Genomic DNA, 23,744 nt, shown 5'->3' on the forward strand with positions numbered 1-23,744 from the left:
AGAGTGAAACAAGGAGAAGCGGAGATTTACTATCTTTTAAAAAGTAATGGGAGAATCTTTTGTTTTTTTGTGCAAAAACGTGAAAATTCTAAATGTTTAATATGTGGCAGTATTGTTGCTGGTCAACGGAAGTTTAGTATTGAAGGCCATTATAACAAATTTCACAAGGACGAGTACAATTTATTGTCGGGTTCTGAGCGGATGGGGAAAGTGAGCTTAAGAAGAGCGATCTGACGATACTAGATGAGTCTGTCGTAGTTGCTGTGGTCACGAGAGATCTGCGACCTCCTTTCGTCATGTCTCTCATCTAACTGATTTAACATTTTATGGAGCACTGTTTTCAATTTTTCAGGACGGCAACAATAATAGCCCAGCGGTACGTGCAAGTTATAAGATTACGCTTAATATAGCGAGAGCTGGAAAATCATTTGCTGAATTAGTAAGTGTCGGTTAAGAGGAAACATCAGTGATTAAATTTTAAGTAACTGTTTGCGTTTGTCTGTATGTAGAAATTTTGTTCCACTCCACCTGTGATAATTAAATAAAACGTATCGTAGGTAATAGGTACTCTTTCAAACCACGACATCTTTCAAGCACTCCTACTAACCTTATTTTGTTCCACTCCACCTGTGATAATTAAATAAAACGTATCGTAGGTAATCTTTCAAACCACGATATCTTTCAAGCACTCCTACTAATCTTATTCCTTCATTCAATAAAGCAAACTAGGAACCAAAACGCATTGCAGGGGAAAGAGCGGACAGAAGGTATGGTGGGGAGGGGAGACAAGCGGGTGGGCAGCTCGCCCCTGTGTGCACGCAGAACACCTGTTAACTGCACGCGTGCAAGTGCACCGCACACGTGCAGGATTCCTGCCCGCCCCTGCACTAGTGTATTGTAAAGGAATGTTGACTATAGTACGGCTAAAATTACTTGATAGTTCACGCTGCACACGTTGTTTTCCTCCAATCAGAGCGTTCCGTGTCACGCACGAACCTTCCGCCGTTGACTGGCTGCCACAACAATTGATCTTTCCACTGCGAGATCCTTGTCCTGCTTTCTTTCTTGATGTGTTTCGATCCAGAATCTTATGTCTGGCCCTTTTATGTCGTATTTCATCATACATGATAACCACACCAAAGGTAGCACGTAAGCGCGTGCGCGCGCGAGGGCACACACACACACACACACACACACACACACACACACACACACACACATACAGCAATGGTAAAGAAAGACACACGTTTCATACACAGCGCTAACAAAACACTGCTGTATCCTTTCGCAGAAGATGCGATTCAGCGTCACATATACGGTTATTACTATCACAAAGATCGGCTTACGTCAGAAAGCTTCGCACGATGGTGCGTAAAGCCGAGTTTTAGACTGCTGCAATTCATCGTTGCGACAGGGTCAGTAGAGTCATAAATATAAAAGCTCACACAGTGTCATGGTTAGTGCAGTTGTTAAGCTCCGCATGACATCGCGTGGAGCCGAATTTTAGAAGGCTGCAATTCATTTATGCAACACGGTCAGCAGAGTCATAAATATAAAGAGTTCACTCAGTGCTATGGTCAGTGCAGTTGTTAGCGAACAAACCTGATGTGTAGAAGGCTGTAGGTTCGAATCTTGTCACAAGCACTAAAATATTTTTATTTCTAAATCTAATAAAAAAGACTTTGATTGTTACGTTTATTCAATTAATTAGTTTAAACGTATTTTTTTCCTAACACTTGTCGCGCCATTTTTATCACTGTTTTGATTGTTTTAGTTGCTTTCGTCCTATCATTCCGTTTTTGTATGGACTCTGCCGGTTTCGCCTATAATCTGCAACCCAGTGCCAACCAGGAGTGCTCATCACTTGGTTATGCGGCAGCTCGTGTAGCCATTGTGTGTGTGAAATCTTATGGGACTTAACTGCTAAGGTCATCAGTCCCTAAGCTTACACACTACTTAACCTAAATTATCCTAAGGACAAGCACACACACCCATGCCCGAGGGAGGACTCGAACCTCCGCCGGGACCAGCCGCATAGTCCACAACTGCAGCGCCCCAGACCGCTAGACTAATCCCGCGCGGCTAGCCATTGTGAGGATAGTTTCAAGTAACCAATGATAGCTAGAAGTTACTGTTTGCTTTTAGCGTTGAAACTGAAATGTTTCTGTCTTGAGTTTGCTATCAGGGATTAGCTTTAATCGCGTGGTCGCGATTTTAGTTCTGCCGCAGATTCCTGACCGCTGTTTCCTCGGATGTACTGCACATCACGAGGTTGTACTTAGCCTAGGATATGAGTTTAAATTCAGAGCTTCAAAACGCGTCGTCTGCCACAATTCTGTCACTGGTCACTTCAAATTAGCTGTCGCATTTCTCTCACATCTCACCGCAGCAGATTCTGACTTTGTTCGCTTTACATATTAACACCATTTGTGAAGTGAGCTGCCGAACCGTCAAGTAATTTTAATCGGATTATAGACACCGTGTATCCATCTGGACTAGTTTCTACTGACTCATTAAATATTTGATAAGGTTTAAGGGGCTCCGGAAAGGCACAAAATCATGAAAAGTTCAATTTTTACTTTTTTGCGTTTTCTGAATCTGCAGACTATTACCTTTTAATAGATATATAATTTATTCAATTCCGAAGACTACAACTATTTTTAAATTTTTTTTGAAATGTGTTCTACATGGGCGTGACCCACTGTGGCGCTGTTAAACTGCTGTCAAATGGTGTTATTATTAACGTCCGTGTTCATCAGGTCTGCCTCATGCAATAATGGAGGTGATAAAACCTATTTTCAGAGACTTAGCAGCACCTGAACTGTTGAAAAAGTGTATTCACGGAAAAACTCAAAACCCCAATGAAAGTGTAAATAATTTATATGGTCGAGAATCCCCAAGAGTGTTTTTGTTGGAATAGAAACACTTCACTTTGGTGTGTATGATGCTGTTGCGACTCTCAATGATGGCAACATTGTAAGGTGCAAGGTATTTAGAAATATGGGAATGAAGATAGGTTCTAACATGGTACGAGCGATGCTTGCTTTAGACAAGGAACGCCTTCGGGCTGCAGACAGGGCTGTAAAGAGTCTAGAAATACAAGCAAGAGTAAACAGGAGGAGGAACAAGAGGAAGCTGGAGGAGGAGTTTGCAGAGGATGAAGATAATCCATCCTATGGACCTGGAATGCACTAAAAAGTTAATCCAATCTTTGTCGCTCGATTCCCAAAACTTTTATTTTCTCATACTAATTACATGTTTTCTAAGGATCTTCCAAACATATTTGTTTCAAACTTTCAGTAAATGTTACACAGTACCTTCTGCATAATTTAACACAGCCTTTTTCCAAAAAACTGTATATTTTTGAATATATAAATAAAAAATTGCAAAAAAATGTTGTGAATTTTCATTACAATTGAAAAAAAAATCTTTAATAACTGAACTAAAATTTTGTAAAATCCCTGTGTTAAGTTGTAGCCCATATTCCAATAAATAATCTGTAAAAAGTTCAACTTCCTACCTCAAATACTTTGTGAGGAAAGATGTAATTTATAAGCGTTATTTTAACATTGCTAGTATAGGGCGTTCTGGAGCCCCTTAAACCATTTTTTACTTTCCATAGCTGGTTCCACTTAATAGTGAAAATGTAACATGTCTTGTATTTCTATTGATACCAGTTGAGCCTTTATGTTTTTTATACGCTTTGATAACGACGTAAGATGAGATGCGTTAAGGACCTTTACAATAATAAAACTTTGGTCAAGACATCTACAAGAGTTTACGTGCATCCAATGGCCCCTTGTCTCACGCCGGGTGGGGTAGCCGCGCCATCTGAGGCGCCTTTTTACGGTTCGCGCGGCTGCCTCCGACGGAGGTTAGAGTCCTCCCCCGGGCATGGGTATGTGCGTTGTCCTTAGCGTAAGTTAGTTTAAGTTTGAAATTATAATGAAGTCAGTACGTTTAGCTGCATACAGGCGTTGATATACGTCAACGGGGACAGTCGAAAATGTGTACCCCGACCGGGTCTCGAACCCGGAATCTCCTGTTAACATGGCAGATGCTCTATCCATCTCAGCCACCGAGGACACAGAGGATAGTGCGACTGCAGGGACTTATCTCCGGCTCGCCCCCCGTGAGACCCACATTCCCAACTTATTGTCCCACCCTATATTCATAGTGCCCCTGCCCATTATACTCATTACTTGCTGCTTTTTGCCGATTCCCGTGAGAGTTCGGGCACTGTTTGTGCATCCGCACAGAAGAAGATGGTCAAATGGCCGTTTTTTAGACTGTTCCCGTTGATGTATATCTACGCCTGTATGCAGCTAAGCGTAATGATTTCTTTGTAATTTTATTCTAAAAACGAGATGCATGTCCGAAAGAACAGACACCACATATACAGGGTTATTACAAATGATTGAAGCGATTTCACAGCTCTACAATAACTTTATTATTTGAGATATTTTCACAATGCTTTGCACACACATACAAAAACTCAAAAAGTTTTTTTAGGCATTCACAAATGTTCGATATGTGCCCCCTTAGTGATTCGACAGACATCAAGACGATAATCAAGTTCCTCCCACACTCGGCGCAGCATGTCCCCATCAATGAGTTCGAAAGCATCGTTGATGCGAGCTCGCAGTTCTGGAACGTTTCTTGGTAGAGGAGGTTTAAACATTGAATCTTCCACATAACCCCACAGAAAGAAATCGCATGGGGTTAATTCGGGACAGCGTGGAGGCCATGACATGAATTGCTGATCATGATCTCCACCACGACCGATCCATCGGTTTTCCAATCTCCTGTTTAAGAAATGCCGAACTCGCATTCTGCTTTAGCCTTTTCCGTAAGATTTTCCAAACCGTCGGCAGTGGTACGTTTAGCTCCCTGCTTGCTTTATTCGTCGACTTCCGCGGGCTACGCGTGAAACTTGCCAGCACCCGTTCAACCGTTTCTTCGCTCACTGCAGGCCGACCCGTTGATTTCCCCTTTACAGAGGCATCCAGAAGCTTTAAACTGCGCATACCATCGCCAAATGGAGTTAGCAGTTGGTGGATCTTTGTTGAACTTCGTCCTGAAGTGTCGTTGCACTGTTATGACTGACTGATGTGAGTGCATTTCAAGCACGACATACGCTTTCTCGGCTCCTGTCGCCATTTGTCTCACTGCGCTCTCGAGCGCTCTGGCGGCAGAAACCTGAAGTGCGGCTTCAGCCGAACAAAACGAGGTATTCTACGTATCTGTAGTGTGTCGTGATCATATGTCAATGAATGGAGCTACAGTGAATTTATGAAATCGCTTCAATCATTTGTAATAGCCCTGTATATATATATATATATATATATATATATATATATATATATATATATGTTTGATTAAATAGTGTGTAAGTGTAAGCCTGGGGACCTTTGACCTCAGCAGTTTGGTCCCATAGGAAGTTACCGCAGTTTTTTTCCTTGTCTCACAGAGCCTTTATGCAAATTGTAATTTATAGATGAACTACGCCTTCCCAACATTCTCCCAATTAATCGAAGTCTACCATTCGCCTTCCCTGCCACTGATCTTAAGCGCTCGCTCCATTTCAAAGCGGTCTGCAATGTCACCTTTAAATATTTAATTAATCGTCGTACCTGCGCCAAGCAGCACGCCACAAATGCTGTATTCGAATATTACAGGAATGTTTTTTCCTACTCGTCTGCATTAATTCACATATTTCTACATGTAGAGCAAGCAGTCATTCATCAAACCTAATAGAAATTCAGAGTAAGCGATCTTGTATGGTATTCTACAGTCACACAACGATGACACGTGCCCAACTTTTAACAGTCTGCAGTGGGGCTCTGTGTCAAACACTTTCCGAAATTATGAATATGGAATCTGCCTGTTGCCCTTCATCCATGGTTCGCGGGATATCGTATGAGAAAAAGAGCAAGTTGAGTTTCAGCACGGATTTCGAAAGCACAGGCTTTCTAAATCAGTGCTGGTTTGTGGACAGACCGTTTTCTGTCTCAATGCAATTTAATAATTTCGAACTTAGGATTTGTTCAAGAATTTTACAGCAGATCGATATAAAGAATATTGGTCTGTAATTTTGCGGGTACGTTTTCTACTCATTTTGCATAGCCGAGTCACCTGCGTTTTCTTTGTAGTCCTTTGGGTTGGCGCTGGGCGAGAGAGTCACGATTAACTGAAACTAATTAAGGGGCCACCACCCCTCGACACCGAATTGTGATCCCATCCAGAACTGGAGATTTACTTGTTTTTAACTCTTTCAGTTGCTTCTCAATGACGCGATGTCTGTTTCTTTGTCCTTTTTACGGGAGTTCATGCGACAGAAACATCAACAGGTTGATGGTGGAAGATACAACATCGTTGTTGCAGGTAGTCTGCGAAAACCAATTCACAGATGTTGGCCACTGATGAATCGGGTATTCGTTTGGATTTAACCCCGTCAGCGTCAGTTAAGGCCTGAAGATGGCGTACTGAAGCACCAAAACTGATAGCCATATAGTAAATAACATCGTAAAGACGGCTATAGATGTTCCATTTTATTATATAAGTGAACGGCCGACGTACTTAAAACTGCTTCCTCAGTGCTTACTCTTCCGCTAAGTATGGCAAGGAAGCCCTAGTGTCACAGTATTATTTCCAAGTTCCGTTGACATTGCACCAGTCGTTCACACACACACACACACACACACACACACACACACACACAAGAAACACATCTGATATACAGAATGTCAAATCAATCACCTTTCAAAGGTCTAAATTTATAAATTGTTATTTTATTCACATACACGCACACACACACAAGAAACACATCTGATATACAGAATATCAAATGAATCACCTTCCATGCGTCTAAATTTATAAATTGTTATTTTATTGTGGGTGCCAGTTTCGCGCAATATATTACGCCATCTTCAGCCCCCTGGCCGACATGTAGGAAGATTCCCAACTCTGGTCCAGTCAAAATAGAGGCCAGCAGTCAGTGAGTGATATCCGTAGATTTATACCTGAAACAGTGATCATTTCAAAAGTCACCTAACGACCTGAAGTAGAAATCTACGGATACCAGTCACTGAATGCTGGCTCCTGTTTTGAAATCTAGGAAGAGCGAATCTTCCTACACCTCGGTAGGGGGCCTGAAGATGGCGTAATATATCGCCGAAACTAGTGGCCCAATAAAATAACAATTTGGAATTTTAGACGGCTGGAATGTGTCAGATCTGACATTCTGTACTGAACAGCCGAGGTCCAGCAACCACATGTGGAAAGATGGACGTACAGAGAGATGTGGTGTACGAGTACGTCCAGCGCTTTGAACCTACCTTTGACCTGCAGCTGGGCCGAGTGGTTGGTGCTGGCGGCGTTGTTGGAGACGACGCACGTGTAGGTACCACTGTGCTGCGAGGAAACTTTGCTGAACACCAGGAGGCTGATGAACTCGCTCACCTCTTTCTCACTCACCTACCGAGAGAGCAGCACGATAATCATTACATCGCAGTAGTCACACCTCGAGAAACAACAACAGCGATAGAATTAAGTACAGCAAATAGTGCACCTTGACAAAGAATACAGTGCTTTTCAATGAAAACAGATACAAAATGACTACAGCGTAACTTAAATAGGATTTTGAAAATGTTTGCTATTAGATTCCCTGTAAATAGCTGGCTGATTTGTTTCTGGTCAACCAGGAACATCACACACAAAGATGGAACTATTTGTGTGGACGTTCTTACAGCACCAAGATCAATAATTAGAAATCTACTGCACTTTCCAGAGCGCAGTCGCTTTCAAATACAGGCAGTTAAGCACGACAGGAAATAATGTTGCACTTAGTAACCACACACACTCCTGCTTCATTATGTCTTAATATAAATCTGTCCGTGATCAATGTAGCATTATTTTAAATTTTTGCGTTGGAAATTGGATAAGCATTTGGATAAGTTTGGTGGAATTTTTTATTGTGATCTAAGCCATTTCTTACATTCTTATGCAGAAAACCAACGGAAGTACGAATGGACATTAAAAAATTAATCTATTTTTTCCCTTGCAAAATATTGTGTAGTGGCATCGATGTTATGATGAGACATCGAAAAATACTCTGATGTGTCCTAAACATCGTTGTGTTTTGCAACACAATACGGATACGCCTGAAACAGAAAAAAACAGATAATTTCATAATGTCTAGAACATTTTGTTAGGAATGACAAGTGCGTAATAAAAAAATTTAGTTCTTCAAAAGTCCCAATATTTCTTCTTTATTCTTTTAAATCGATTTCGTTGCTGATTCAAAATTTCCCACCATCTGCGAAAATAGTCTCAACAGGAACAGATGTACTGACCACTGTCAAATACTTAAACGTGATTTTACACAATTTTGGAGATTGAGATTTTATAATATTTCGATATTTCCAACTGATTTTATTTTACTTTTTCTACAATGTTTCTCAGATAAATTAAAAGTTCATCAGAAAAACTATCGGGAGGTTTATTACCCATCAGATGTACTAATTTATGATGGTAAATTAATAATAAAGAAGTCTCTTCATTTTTATCAGACCTGTCAAAAGTCGAATTCCGTATCTACAGGGCTAGTAGAAATGATTGAAGCGATTTTATAAATTCACTGTAGCTCCATTCATTGACATATGATCACGACACACTACAGATACGTAGAAAAACTCATAAAGTTTTGTTCGGCTGAAGCCGCACTTCAGGTTTCTGCCGCCAGAGCGCTAGAGAGCGCAGTGAGACAAAATGGCGACAGGAGCCGAGAAAGCGTATGTCGTGCTTGAAATGCACTCACATCAGTCAGTCATAACAGTGCAACGACACTTCAGGACGAAGTTCAACAAAGATCCACCAACTGCTAAGTCCATTCCGCGATGGTATGCGCAGTTTAAAGCTTCTGGATGCCTCTGTAAGGGGAAATCAACGGGTCGGCCTGAGGTGAGCGAAAAACGGTTGAACGCGTGCGGGCAAGTTTCACGCGTAGCCCGCGGAAGTCGACGAATAAAGCAAGCAGGGAGCTAAACGTACCACAGCCGACGCTTTGGAAAATCTTACGGAAAAGGTAAAGCAGAAGCCCTACCGTTTACAATTGCTACAAGCCCTGACACCCGATGACAAAGTCAAACGCTTTGAATTTTCGGCTTTGAATTTTCGGCGCGGTTACAACAGCTCATGGAAGAGGATGCGTTCAGTGCGAAACTTGTTTTCAGTGATGAAGCAACATATTTTCTTAATGGTGTAGTGAACAGACACAATGTGCGAATCTGGGTGGTAGAGAATCCTCATGCATTCGTGCAGAAAATTCGCAATTCACCAAAAGCTAACGTTTTTTTTTTTTTTTTTTTTTTTTTTTTATGGACTTGTAGTCCGGGGTGTTTTGTGCAATCTCACGGTTTAAAGTTTACCGCCCCTTTTTCTTCTGCGAGAAAAACGTTACAGGGCATGTGTATCTGGACATGCTGGAAAATTGGCTCATGCCACAACTGGAGACCGACAGCGCCGACTTCATCTTTCAACAGGATGGTGCTCCACCGCACTTCCATCATGATGTTCGGCATTTCTTAAACGGGAGATTGGAAAACCGATGGATCTGTCGTGGTGGAGATCATGATCAGCAATTCATGTCATGGCCTCCACGTTCTCCCGACTTAACCCCATGCGATTTCTTTCTGTGGGATTATGTGAAAGATTCAGTGTTTAAACCTCCTCTACCAAGAAACGTGCCAGAACTGCGAGCTCGCATCAACGATGCTTTCGAACTCATTGACGGGGACATGCTGCGCCGAGTGTGGGAGGAACTTGATTATCGGCTTGATGTTTGCCGAATCACTAAGGGGGCACATATCGAACATTTGTGAATGCCTAAAAAAAACTTTTTGAGTTTTTGTAAGTGTGTGAAAAGCATTGTGAAAATATCTCAAATAATAAAGTTATTGTAGAGCTGTGAAATCGCTTCAATCATTTGTAATAACCCTGTACATTTTGAGGAAAATTTCGCGATTCTTTAACTTTTGCTACAGCATTTCCACAAGCTACAGAATCTTACAAGTTCATTAATTTGCGCGAGCGTCCGTCTGTCGCTGTTGCGCCCTCTCAGGTGACGAAAACGATTTAAGACAACGAAGCAAATGATGAGGTACTCTACTTGGATCAGAATAACAGAGTGGCTGACTGCCAGTAGTGTGCACAACAGCTACCACAGTAACAAGCAGCCAAAGCACGAGTTTGGCAGCACCCTCTGTCCTGTGCAGCGGGAGCGGACGGCGTAGGGAACGCCAGACACCGTCCAGACATAAATGCGGGGCACGGTCAGCGTGTCGTTCAGTCCCAGGAAGCACCTGACGAAGACGCCGAGGTACGACGTCGAAATATTGTGTTAGAGAAAGGCAGGCCACCGGCAGTACACCCGATTCAACGAGATGTCACAAAATCGCCGGGAAAGTCTAAGAAACTGCAGCTGTCATATAGTTCTGCCGTCTCAGCTGCCGACGACAACTGCGGCTTATAACGCAACTGTTGTTTGCTTTGTTTAACCTCTGCGGTATTTCTCTTTTACAGAATGTGAGGAGCTAACTGTGAAACGGCTTAGCAAAGTGATAAGACTTAAAAAAATGAACACAAACAGTCATCATTTTGTGGTAACCGGTTTCGGTCATTTTTTGACGAACTTCGGACCCTCATACAATGATGGTAGGCGGTGGCGTTGAATGGAGCGGATGTTATATAACACCACGAACGTCAACTGCTCATGAAATGTTCACAAAAATTAAAGTGATAAGATTACTGTGATCCTGCAAAGCGAATTCAATACTGCACCCTAGCGGGGTACTTATGAACGCGCTCAGTTCGGGACGACTAAAGCCGTCGGCACACGGACCGTGCATCCGAACGTTGAGCGTTGAGCGTGCCGAGTTTCTGACGTCATAGCGTGCGTCTGAGCGTTGACAAATGAGATGGCACAACGCCACCTGCGTCACACGCACGCCGTTCCCATTCAGTACAGAGCTGTGAGGCACCATATTGGCATTGATTTCAAGCCTATACTTATATATGCCGTTTCTGAGCACCATAAAATTGAGAATCACTGGAAAACCCGTTGTTAGTCGAGTGATTCGTTCCAATAAAATAATGAGAAACATCATATTCGTGGCAAAAGAATTATTGTAACTTGCGTATTATGAGAGAAGGCTATTGGCAGCGACACACTGGAGATCCACCCAAAACGCATTGTTCTTGGTACAATTTGTTATAATTAAATTTCAATTAGTAACATAATTATCTACGATTAACGTTTATAGCAAGAGCAATGTAATATGATTAAGTGCAAATAGCGCGTTGTTAGATTAGCGTATAGCCGGCACAGTAACTCAGCATGTTCTGTCAGGGGATTAGTTACCCTCTGTAAAAAAAAAAAAAAAAAAAAAAAAAAAAGCGTTATGAATAGCGTCTGTGTCCGGTAATGAGTTTTTGTTGGGAGGATGGATCGCGTCTTAACACTTCCAAATTTTTTCCTAACATTCGCGTTTTATTAGGTTCTGATACTTTATCATTAGTTTAATATAAGTATCATCATCAGCATTTAAGACTGATTATGCCTTTCAGCGTTCAGTCTGGAGCATAGCCTCCCTTATACAGTTCCTCCATGATCCCCTATTCAGTGCTATCATTGGTGCCTCTTCTGATGTTAAACCTATTACTTCAAAATCATTCTTAACCGAATCCAGGTACCTTCTCCTCGGTCTGCCCCGACAGTCTGTCTAAGTATATGTTATAATATTTGATGTTACGTAAATATAAGTTCACCTGTTTTTGAGGGGTGACAGCTTGCGGTACTTGTATAAAGATATTTTGCTCCTTTTTCTTTTACGCTTCGTAATTCATATGTTGCAAAAATTCTGCTACTGGGTAGGAACAGTGATGAAGTAAGACTGGCCTTGAGGTTTTAATAAAATGTGGGAATGATGAAATAATGTGTATCTTATGCGGAGAAGTATTCCAAATTTGTACCGCACTGTTTGTAATGGAACTTTTATAAACCTGTGTCCTTATTGATTGGACATGGTACTTCCCTTTTCGTGGACGATGGAGGAAATGTGCGTTTTAATAGAGCTAACGTGGGAATTTTACGCGCACCCGTTGAGTAAACAGTGTGATTTACGAACTAGAAACATCCCTCAACTGCCGCTGGAGTGCGTTGCGATCGCGTATACCACGTTGGGGCTCACGTACCGTATGCACAACTCGCATCTTTCCTGAGCGTTCAGCAGCACGTTGAGCTGGGCACGCTCAACGTTAACGTTCGACAGCACGGCCCGTGTGCCGACGGCTTAAGCTGCTGCTAGGGAGCCATGTGTGCTTGCACGTAAAGACAATCCGACCCCTCCCCCCCGCCCCGTAACCCCTTCCGTGGTCAGATGTCGATCGCTTTGTTATTATTATAGAGGTTTATATTCGCCAAGTCGATGCATCGAACCCCCTGTCATTGTAAAATGTTGATCGCTTTGTTATTATTATCGAGGTTTAGATTCGCCAAGTCGATGCATCAAAGAAAAAAAAATCATCGATGTTTCACACATATCTTAGTGCTAATAACAACAGATTCACTTTGATCCATCGAAACTAAACACTGTCCATCCCTTACTGCAGATGTCATCGCTGGTGCTAATGCGCATGCACGAGGTCAGTCCTACCTCTACTATTTTTATTCATGTTGTTGTCCTCCCCTTAAAACGGATCGAACATTGCTTTTGAAACACATCTAGTTCTGAACTGTGATGCCGTCAGCTTTGTCGCTGATGACTTTTAGAAAATTTACTTGAACCATTCACTTTATTTCTATGGCTAAGGGTACCGTGGGGTATTGAAACTACCTGCAAAGACTTGGGAATCGGCGCGTTGTCCTTGAGCCATGAGAACCGTATGGGCAGATCTCCTGAGGAGACGGTACAGCTGAGCTGTGCCCTCGCCCCCTCCTGGATGTTAGCCGGGAAGAAGATGGGCTCCAGCACTGGAGGACCTGCGGACAGCACGTCGGTTATCACTCTCGAAGGCCGCAGATAATCAAAATACTGTTGCATTAAACATTTTTTTAGCGATATGCTCTGGAGAAAAGGCGTGTTTTAGTACTTATTCCTTTATTCGTCACTGAAATGTAGATGTGGAGCTGCAATGAAAAAACAAAGCGTAATAGAAAAGTATACACATTTGACAAGGGCAATATGCTACTTCAATTTCGGAGTATCCGTACTTCATTAGTGCCGTATCGAAAGTTATGGTGATCACATTATATCGACGTTTGCCATTAGCTGTTTCAGTCCGCTGTGTTCTAATCACATCATTTAAACTCCACGTTCAAACTTCGATGACGAATAAGAGAAGAAGAACACGGGAACTTCTACGTTGGTATATATGAGTCTGTAAATACTGCATGAGTTAGCATGTAGGGTATATCGTAATGAATAGCGTAATGTGACACAGTTGTAAGTATACAATATTACAACCAAAAACTGAATGGCAATATATTAGCCTTGATCACCAGTATAATTACATTCGTGACCAAGAGTAGAGCATTTCCATTCAGTGCTGAAGATAGTCGCAAATCTCCTAAGATAATTCTTGTCAATGAAAACAAGACAGATGGAAAGAAGTAAATAAGCTCTTTATTATTTCAAAAGTAATCGCAAACACAGTTAATACACTACTGGCCATTAAAACTGCTAAGCCACGAAGATGAAGTGCTACAGACGCGAAATTTAACTGACAGGAAGAAGATGCTGTGATATGCAAACGATTAGCTTTTCAGAGCATTCACACAAGACTGGCGCCGGTGGCGACACCTACAACGTGATGACATGAGGAAAGTTTCCAACCGATTTCTCACACACAAACAGCAGCTGACCGGCGTTGCCTGGTGAAACGTTGTTGTGATGCCTCATGTAAGGAGGAGAAATGCGTACCATCACGTTTCCGACTTTGATAAAGGTCGGATTGCAGCCTACCGCGATTGCGGTTTATCGTATCGCGACATTGCTGCTCGCGTTGGTCGGGATCCAATGACTGTTAGCAGAATATGGGATCGGTGGGTTCAGGAGGGCAATACGGAACGCCGTGTTGGATCTCAACGGCCTCGTATCAGTAGCAGCCGAGATGACAGGCATCTTATCCGCATGGCTGTAACGGATCGTGCAGCCACGTCTCGGTCCCTGAGTCAACAGATGGGGGCGTTTGAAAGACAACAACCATCTGCACGAACAGTTCAACGACGATTGCACCAGCATGAATTATCAGCTCCGAGACCATGGCTGCGGTTATCCTTGACGTTGCATCACAGACAGGAGCGCCTGCGACGGTGTACTCGACGACGAACCTGGGTACACGAATGGCGAAGCGTCATTTTTTCGGATGAATCCAGGTTCTGTTTACAGCATCATGATGGTCGCATCCGTGTTTGGCGACATCGCGGTGAACGCACATTGGAAGCGTGTATTCGTCATCGCCATACTGGCGTATCACCTGGCGTGATGGTATGGGGTGCCATTGGTTACACGTCTCGGTCACCTCTTGTTCGCATTGACGGGACTTTGAACAGTGGACGTTACATTTCAGATGTGTTACGACCCGTGGCTCTACCCTTCATTCGATCCCTGCAAAACCCTACATTTCAGCAGGATAACGCACGACCGCATGTTGCAGTTCCTGTACGGGCCGTTCTGGATACATAAGTGTTCGACTGCTGCCCTGGCTAGCACATTTTCCAGATCTCTCACCAATTGAATACGTCTGGTCAATGGTGGCGGAGCAACTGGTTAGTCAGAATACGCCAGTCACTACTCTTAATGAACTGTAGTATCGTGTTGAAGCTGCATGGGCAGCTGTTCCTGTGCACGCCATCCAAGTTCTGTTTGACTCAATGCCCAGGCGTATCAAGGCCGTTATTACGGCCAGAGGTGGTTGTTCTGGGTACTGATTTCTCAGAATCGATGCACTCAAATTGCATGAAAATGTAATCACATGTCAGTTCTAGTATAATATATTTGTCCAGTGAATACAAGTTTATCATCTGCATTTCTTCTTGGTGTAGCAATTTTAATGGCCAGTAGTGTACATTTATCCCACTGAGAGACAAGACTGTCAGCGTCTTCATGCAAAAACAAAAAACAAATAAAAATGGAAACCGTATTGGGAGAGATCGGGTATGTACGGAGGATGCATAATGGCTTCCGAGCGAAAATTCTGCAGCGTAGTGGAAGCAACCTTTGCAACATGTTGGCGGTTGTTGCCCTGGAACAGAATGATGCCGTCCGTCAACATTTCTGGGCGTTTGGAGTTGATGGAGGGCTTCAATTTTTGCAAATTGGCCACGTGCCACTGTGCGTTGACTGTGGCGCCATGTTCCAGAAAGTCAATGAGCAGTGGGCCCTCCCAGTGACAGGGAAAGGTTATGATTACTTTCAAGGAGCTGGCGTGCCTGTAGTTTCGATTACGACGGAGAAGTTTCCCTGGGAAGCTTTTGCACATCCTCCAGACAGTCGCAATCTCTCTCCATGCGATTTCTGTATTTTTGGAGCCCTGAAGAAAGGCAGGGTGGCCGTCAATTTGTTTCGGATCAAGACTCGCCTGGGTTCAATCGCATTTTCCCATGAAGGCATTAATCGTCTTTCACAGTGGGATAAATGTGTTATCTTTTACAGGGATTACTTTTCAAACAGTATACTACAATTCACTACAATTCGAACAGGCCTTGGGAGGTCCAACAGTACTGTCCAAATACCGTGTCATCCAAAGCCGGGAGGCGTCAGTGGATGCGAATGTGGAGGAGCATGTGGTCAACACACTGCTCCTCTGGGCGTTGTCAGTTTTCGAGATCGGAGCCTCTACTTCTCAGTTCTGTATCTCCCCTAGTTGGCTTCACGAGGTCTGAGTGCACCAAGCCTCACAAACAGCCCTCGGGTGACTCGGACGGTTACCCATCCAAGTGCTATCGAAGCCCGACAGCCCTTAACTTTGGTGATCTGACGGGAACCTGTGTTACCACTGCGGCAAGGCCGTTGGCACTTTTTAAATAATAAATAGATATTTTTGTTTCCATCTGCCTCGCTTTCATCTGACTGCCCTTATACGAAGGTAATCCCAAAAGTAAGGTCTGCTATTTTTTTTATAAGTACATAGACCTGTTTATTTGGCTCTGAGCACTATGGGACTTAACAGCTATGGTCATCAGTCCCCTAGAGCTTAGAACTACTTAAACCTAACTAACCTAAGGACAGCACACAACACCCAATCATCATGAAGCAGAGAAAATCCCTGGCCCCGCCGGGAATCGAACTCGGGAACCTGGGCGTGGGAAGCGAGAACGCTACCGCACGACCACGAGCTGCGTGAAAATGTAATCACATTTCCACAATGGTTTACATCAGTTTACAGCTTGAACATTTAGCTATTTTTCGACATAATCACCATTTATATCGATGCATTTTTGTAGACGCTGTGGCAGTTTTCGTATGCCCATGTCATACCAGCTCTCCGCCATGCTGTTCAGAAAGTTATGAACCTCTTCTTTCACCTCGTCGTCGGAGCTGAACCCCTTCCCGGCCAAATGTTCTTTTAACTTAGGGAACATGTGATGATAGTTACTCGGCGTCGAGTCAGGACTATGGGGTGGGTGGGCGATTTGACGAGCGATTTGTGGGCGAGCGCTGTCATGGAGAATGTGTACGCCCTTGCTCAACATTCCTCTTCTCCGGTTCTGAATTGCCTGTTTGAGTTTTTTCAGAGTCTCACAGTACCTGTCAGCGTTAATTGTTGTCCCAGTGGGCATGAAGTCGACCAACAATACCACTTTCCGATCCTAGAAAATGGTTGTCAGAACTTTACCGGCAGATAGCGTTTGTTTGAATTTCCGCGGCTTTGGCGAAGAACGATGCCGTCACTAGCGTGATTGTTGCTTGGTCTCCGGTGTAAAGTGGGATGCCCAGGTTTCGTCACCAGTGCCAATGAGTCCAGAAAGTTGTCCTGTTCGGCTGCAAGGCGGTGAAGAAATGTCGGGAAGCATCAACACGTTGCCGCTTGTGGTCCTCAGTCAGCACGCGTGGCACCCATCTTGCGCAAACCTTCCGGTAGTTCAATATTTCCGTTAAAATTCTGTGAGCGGTGCTTCGGGAAACCTCAGGAACCAACGTGCAGAGATCATCCAGGGTGATCCGCCGGTCTTCACGCATGCTTTCCTCAACCTTCAACAATGTCTCCTCAGAAATTGACGGTCTCGCGCTCCTTTGTTCGTCGTGAATTTCGGTCCGACCAGGTGCAAACTCTCTACACCATCATCATGCCTTTCAGCGTTCAGTCTGGAGCATAGCCCCCCTTATACAGTTCCTCCATGATGCCCTATTCAGTGCTAACTTTGGTGCCTCTTCTGATGTTAAACCTATTACTTCAAAATCATTCTTAACCGAATCCAGGTACCTTCTCCTCGGTCTGCCCCGACTCCTCCTACCCTCTACTGCTGAATCCATGAGTCTCTTGGGTAACCTTGCTTCTCCCATGCGTGTAACATGACCCCACCATCTAAGCCTGTTCGCGCTGACTGCTACATCTATAGAGTTCATTCCCAGTTTTTCTTTGATTTCCTCATTGTGGACACCCTCCTGCCATTGTTCTCATCTACTAGTACCTGCAATCATCCTAGCTACTTTCATATCCGTAACCTCAACCTTGTTGATAAGGTAACCTGAATCCACCCAGCTTTCGCTCCCATACAACAAAGTTGGTCGAAAGATTGAACGGTGCACAGATAACTTAGTCTTGGTACTGACTTCCTTCTTGCAGAAGAGAGCAGATCGTAGCTGAGCGCTCACTGCATTAGCTTTGCTACACCTCGCTTCCAGTTCTTTCACTATGTTGCCATCCTGTGAGAATATGCATCCTAAGTACTTGACACCGTCCACCTGTTCTAACTTTGTTCCTCCTATTTGGCACTCAATCCGTTTATATTTCTTTCCCACTGACATTACTTTCGTTTTGGAGATGCTAATCTTCAAACCATAGTCCTTACATTTCTGATCTAGCTCTGAAATATTACTTTGCAAACTTTCAATCGAATCTGCCATCACAACTAAGTCATCGGCATATGCAAGACTGCTTACTTTGTGTTCACATATCTTAATCTCACCCAGCCAGTCTATTGTTTTCAACATACGATCCATAAATAATATGAACAACAGTGGAGACAGGTTGCATCCTTGTCTTACCCCTAAAACTACTCTGAACCATGAACTCAATTTACCGTCAACTCTAACTGCTGCCTGACTATCCATGTAAAGACCTTTAATTGCTTGCAAAAGTTTGCCTCCTATTCCATAACCTTGTAGAACAGACAATAACTTCCTCTCTACACCACTTACGAAAATTTTTGACATCCATGCTCGACTCACCATACACTTCCGTCAATTGGCGATGGATTTCAATCGGCGCAGTGCCCTTTGCGTTCAAAAACCGAATAACTGCGCGCAATTCATACTTGGCGGTAACAGCCAACGGGAGGTCCATTCTCAACGGCCTCAGCGCGGCGTGCACATGTTTACACACAGCGCGTGAAGCACTCTTCATAACAGTGTGACCAACTACCACACAGAGTTGTGTACTTATACAAAAATGGGAGACCTTACTTGTGGGATTACCCCGGTAGAAGCGCGCGCGGCTGGCAAGGCATGCAGGGAAGTCACACTCACTGGTGACGGCCAGCAGCAGCTCGCCGCTGGCGACCTCGCCGGCGGCGCCGCGCACTTTGCAGACGTAGGCGCCCGCGTCGGCCGCCGGGTCGACGCGCAGGATGTGCAGCGCGGCGCCGCCGTCGCGCAGCTCGTGGCGCAGGTCTGCGGTGAGCGGGGCGCCGCGGCGCTCCCAGGAGACGCCGGTGACGGGGTGGCCGGCGTACGGGCAGCGCAGCGTCGCGTCGGCCGCCGCCACGGCGCGCACCGGCTCCCCCACCTGGCGCACGTACGGCGGGCCTGCGGACGTCCAGGGGCAGCGCTGCACTAGAGGCTGCAGCTCAACGAAAAGACGCGGCTGGCCATTAATTTCAGAACTCGTGCGGAACGAAGGACGATGTCGCCTGCAGACCTACCGGGTGATCAAAAAGTCAGTATAAATTTGAAAACTTAATAAACCACGGAATAATGTAGATAGAGAGGTAAAAATTGACACACATGCTTGGAATGACATGGGGTTTTATTAGAACAAAAAAAAAACAAAGTTCACAAAATGTCCGACAGATGGCGCTGGACAACAAAACGTCAGTGACTGCGCATGACAACCGTGTATAAAAGGAGCTGTAATGAGAGAGAGAATCAAATGCGCCAGCAGTCGCAGCATGTTGACGTTACCTGAAAAGGCCCTTTTAGTGCAGCTGTATTATCGGAATGGGGAATGTGCTAGTTCAGCGTTACGATCCTATTGCCATAGGAAGGGATTCGAAAGGGTAAAGAGGTCCGTTGACAAATGCAGCTGTGGCGAGAATGATTTCGAAGTTCGAAGCCACGGGTTGTTTAGACGATAGACCCCGTAGTGGCCCACCGAGCACAAGGCGTAATGCTGCTGAGACAGTTCAGGAAGAAATGGAGACTGTAGCGGGTTCGTCTATGCACGGGGCAGTCAGCGCTCGTGCAGTCGCACGTCGCACCGGCATTCCATACACTACTGTTTGGTTGGCACCTAGGCGTACCCTCCGATGCTATCCGTACAAAATCCATCGGCATCATGAACTGTTACCTGGCGATTTAGTGAAGCAGAGGACAATTGCGGTGTGAGCGTTTCAAAAGATGGCAGAAGATGACGATTGGTTCAGTAACGTGTTGTGGACCCACGAAGCTCATTTCACGCTCCGAGGGTCTATCAATGCCCACAACTGCAGAATTTGGGCTACCGAAAATCCTAGCACTTTCGTGGAAACTCCATTGCACGACGAGAAAGTCACGGTATGGGTTGGATTTAACACATCAACCGTTATCGGGCCTTTTTTCTTCGAGTAAATGCGTGATTCTGGTTTTGTAACTGCTACCGTGACGGGTGAGAGGTACGCCGATATGTTACAGAATCGCATCATCCCCAGCCTGGCTCATAAACACGTGCTGGAACGTACGATGTTTATGCAGGGTGGCGCTCCACCCCATATTGCTAGACGAGTGAAAGATCTCTTGCGCGCGTCGTTTGGTGACGATCGTGTGCTCAGCCGCCACTTTCGTCATGCTTGGCCTCCCAGGTCCCCAAACCTCAGTCCGTGCGATTATTGGCTTTGGGGTTGCCTGAAGTCGCAAGTGTATCGTGATCGACCGACATCTCTAGGGATGCTGAAAGACAACATCCGACGCCAATGTCTCACACTAACTCCGGACGTGCTTTACAGTGCTGTTCACAATATTATTCCTCCACTACAGCTATTGTTGAGGAATGATGGCGGACGTATTGAGCATTTCCTGTAAAGAACATCATCTTTGCTTTCTCTTACTTTGTTATGCTAATTATTGCTATTCTGATCAGATGAAGCGCCATCTGTCGGACATTTTTTGAACGTTTGCATTTTTTTTTGGTTCTAATAAAACCCCATGTCATTCCAAGCATGTGTGTCAATTTGTACCTCTCTATCTACATTATTCTGTGATTTATTCAGTTTTCAAATTTATACTGACTTTTTGATCACCCGCTACATTTTCGCGGACTAAGCATTCACTGCACACAGAAGGCAAGTAGAACTGTAGTTTATCCGGACGAAACATGGGTTTCACAAAAGCATAAGAACAAATATATAACTTTTCTTGTGCCTTTGCTAGCTCGGCATGGTTATGAACTGATTTGGCACAGTTAGTTCAAAGGGTGCCCCAATGCTCTTCCTGTCATCACCTCATTATTTCCCCCTTCCCCCACTCTCCCTCCCCTCGAATGGAAGGACTTTGTGTACACCTCTCTCTGTGTTATTCATCTGAAAATGAGCGAAAGCTTTTTAAATGTTTGCAAATCGTGTAGCAGAGGCGGGAATTGAGTATCAGCACAGTATTCACCTACTGGGATGTGGGAAACCACCTGAAAACCGCAACGAGGCTGGCCAGCACAATGACCCTCGTCGTTAGTCCACCAGGCAGATTCGATCATGGGCCGGCGCACCTCGCCATCACGGAAGGGGCGCTTTTACATGTGCGGCTATCCGGCGTTGGTACAAGCAAATACACACGGCCTGACAAAAAAAGTGAAGCACGCAGAAGACACAGTCATACGCCAACGTATTCTTAAACTTTCACACCACTGCCAGGATTGTAAGTTATAATAGTGGCAATTATCTGCAACAAGTGGAATGGTCACGAGATTGCATTAGTGTTGTTTGAGTGTAGTGTTGTTACCAGGCCTGGTCGGGTATATAAGGGGCATGAACAGCTTCACATGTTGAGTGATCACTGTGAAGGACACTTGACAGAGTATGAACGAGGCTTCAGTGCAGGTCTACATTTCGCCGCTTGGTCAAATGGTGCTTCAAGATTTGTGGGGCATTCAGGTGTGACAGTGGCCCAGTGTTGGACTGCATGGGGACGTGATGGCAGGCATACTCGCCGTCAAGGTTCCGGGCGACTATGTCAGACGCCACAATCGCTGTATTGTGCACAGAGCACATTATTTAACCTTTGACATTCACGCCTGCCATCTGAGATCAACTAATAGACTCCCTGCACCATTGATAGGAGACTAACAGCAATCAGACTAGGGAGCAACTGTCCAATGTGTAACGACTAGAGATGGGGGATGCGCTCTTGAACTGATTCATAGAGTTGAATCTTTCAAAGGAGTGAACAATCAGTGATTCAGAAAAAAAGAACGGTAGCTCCAAACGTTTCCCACGGCAGAGAGAGAGAGAGAGAGAGAGAGAGAGAGAGAGACGGAGCATATCAGCAGCGCCTCTGCTGGTCACAGCACAGTGCACGCCACACAACACAGCCAGCGCCGGCCTCTGCCCTGCTTCTACCTTGGCTGCCTGCATTGTGCAGTGCCCCATTGGATTTTGTGTTTCACATATGCCATGCCGTCTCTGTGCGTCGTCTGCCGCGTGCAGTGTCTGGCGCAGCTTAACTTCGCATCGCACTCTGTCAGCGATCGTTTCAGTCGCACGTCCTGCCCTCTGGGCAGTTGATGCGAGCAACAGGACAGAGAGCCACCTAGCAGATAACATAGGAACTACTTGCAACAACCTGCTCGCAAGGGAACAGACGATTTGTCTCGGAGCGGGTGAGTGGTGGCCCTTCACCGCTCCCCCCACCCTCGAAACTCGCCCGCTCAACGCTCACCCCACCGTTCTCGACTCTATCCAGAGCGTTGAGCAAAGCAACTCAGATGTCACTCTGGTCTCTGCGGTCTTAGCTCACGCAGTAATACAGCTCGCGGCTCGACCTGCTCGACTCAGTGCTTCTGCATCGGAGTTCGTCTCTGCTGGATATTGTTCTTCGTAGTAATACCGCTATGTATATTACATTATTATGTTATGTATACATCATTTGTTTTTATTTTATTTTTATTTGTTTAAACTGATCAGATTAGGTTCCTGACGACTCCTCTTACTATAGGATTTTTATTATGGACACTCGAATTTACGCTTTAATTACGAGCGAACCGATAAACGTATCGCAAAATGTGATACACCAATATTTTCCTTGTTTTATTCTGCGTAAGGCTATATGCAGCACTTTCGTTTTACAGTCAAATTTATATTTTTTTTTCTTATTCTGGTACGGATTTTGCGATTTTAGGCGTCTTCGGAAGGAAACGTTCACTTTAAAAATGTATGGCTTGCGATGTATTTGTATGAGGTTAATGAAATTTTAATACATTATAGCCAAATATATTGTTAATGTAAATCTCAAGTTACAACATTTTCCGATCACCCAAAAAACCACGATAGTGCAAAATAAATCAATAATCAAAAACTTTGTCATATCGTGGAAATTTCAATAAACAATACAAAATTCTTACTCATTATCTGTGTTACTTCAAAATAGGATCAAATAAGATCAAAATACAGGTATAGTACTGGAATAAACCAAGTTTAAAGGGCAATGTGCCTTCCATTTATTTTCTATTGTAAATGAGTGGTGAGTCATGAAAAAGAGCTAATTCATTTCAGGGAGTGAACAGTTCTGATCCAATCTCTGAAAAGAACAGTTTTGCCCATCTCTAGTAACGACACCAGCAGTTGAGTCTGGAGTGGTTCCTTGACCAGGAAGCTTGGACTACTGATCAGTAATGTTGCACTGTGTTCAGCGATGTGTCGCTATTCTGCTCTACCGCAGGGGTCTAACGTCAGCGACTATGACAACAACCTGTGGAGAGTTCCCCTTCGTCCAATGTTTTGGAGAGTCGCAGCAGTGTTACTCCTGTCATCATTGTATGAGAATCCATCGGATATAGCTTCAGGTGACAGTTGGTAGTGATTGAAGGAGCTGTGACGGTACAACGGTACATCACGGACATCCTGCGCTCTCATGCAACATTATCTTCGTGCCGTTTTTCTACAGGGGAATGCACCTCTATACATGATACGTGATGTTGAACACTCCTGTGCCCAGCAGAATCCCCAGATGTATCAACGACAGAACATGTTAGAGACAAGCTAGGACGTCAGCTCTGTCCCAGTGCCACGATTACCGAGTGAGGTGGCGCAGTGGTTAGCAGACTGGACTCGCATTCGT

At 44.5% G+C, this 23,744-nt stretch overlaps 1 protein-coding gene across 1 annotated transcript in view; it reads right to left on the reverse strand.

Moving 5' to 3' along the window:
• The window catches only part of LOC126143911 (Down syndrome cell adhesion molecule-like protein Dscam2), a 493,502-nt gene that overhangs the window by 225,313 nt on the left and 244,445 nt on the right, over window positions 1-23,744 (reverse strand). The window contains exons 6-8 of the mRNA XM_049915460.1: window positions 18,750-19,028; window positions 12,894-13,039; window positions 7,338-7,476 (exon numbers count right to left, since the gene is read on the reverse strand). Coding sequence (XP_049771417.1) covers window positions 7,338-7,476; window positions 12,894-13,039; window positions 18,750-19,028 — 564 coding nt within the window. The remainder of the gene's footprint in view (window positions 1-7,337; window positions 7,477-12,893; window positions 13,040-18,749; window positions 19,029-23,744) is intronic.

This window comes from Schistocerca cancellata, chromosome 1 (genome assembly GCF_023864275.1).
Source record: "Schistocerca cancellata isolate TAMUIC-IGC-003103 chromosome 1, iqSchCanc2.1, whole genome shotgun sequence".
NCBI classification, from domain to species: Eukaryota; Metazoa; Arthropoda; class Insecta; order Orthoptera; family Acrididae; genus Schistocerca; species Schistocerca cancellata.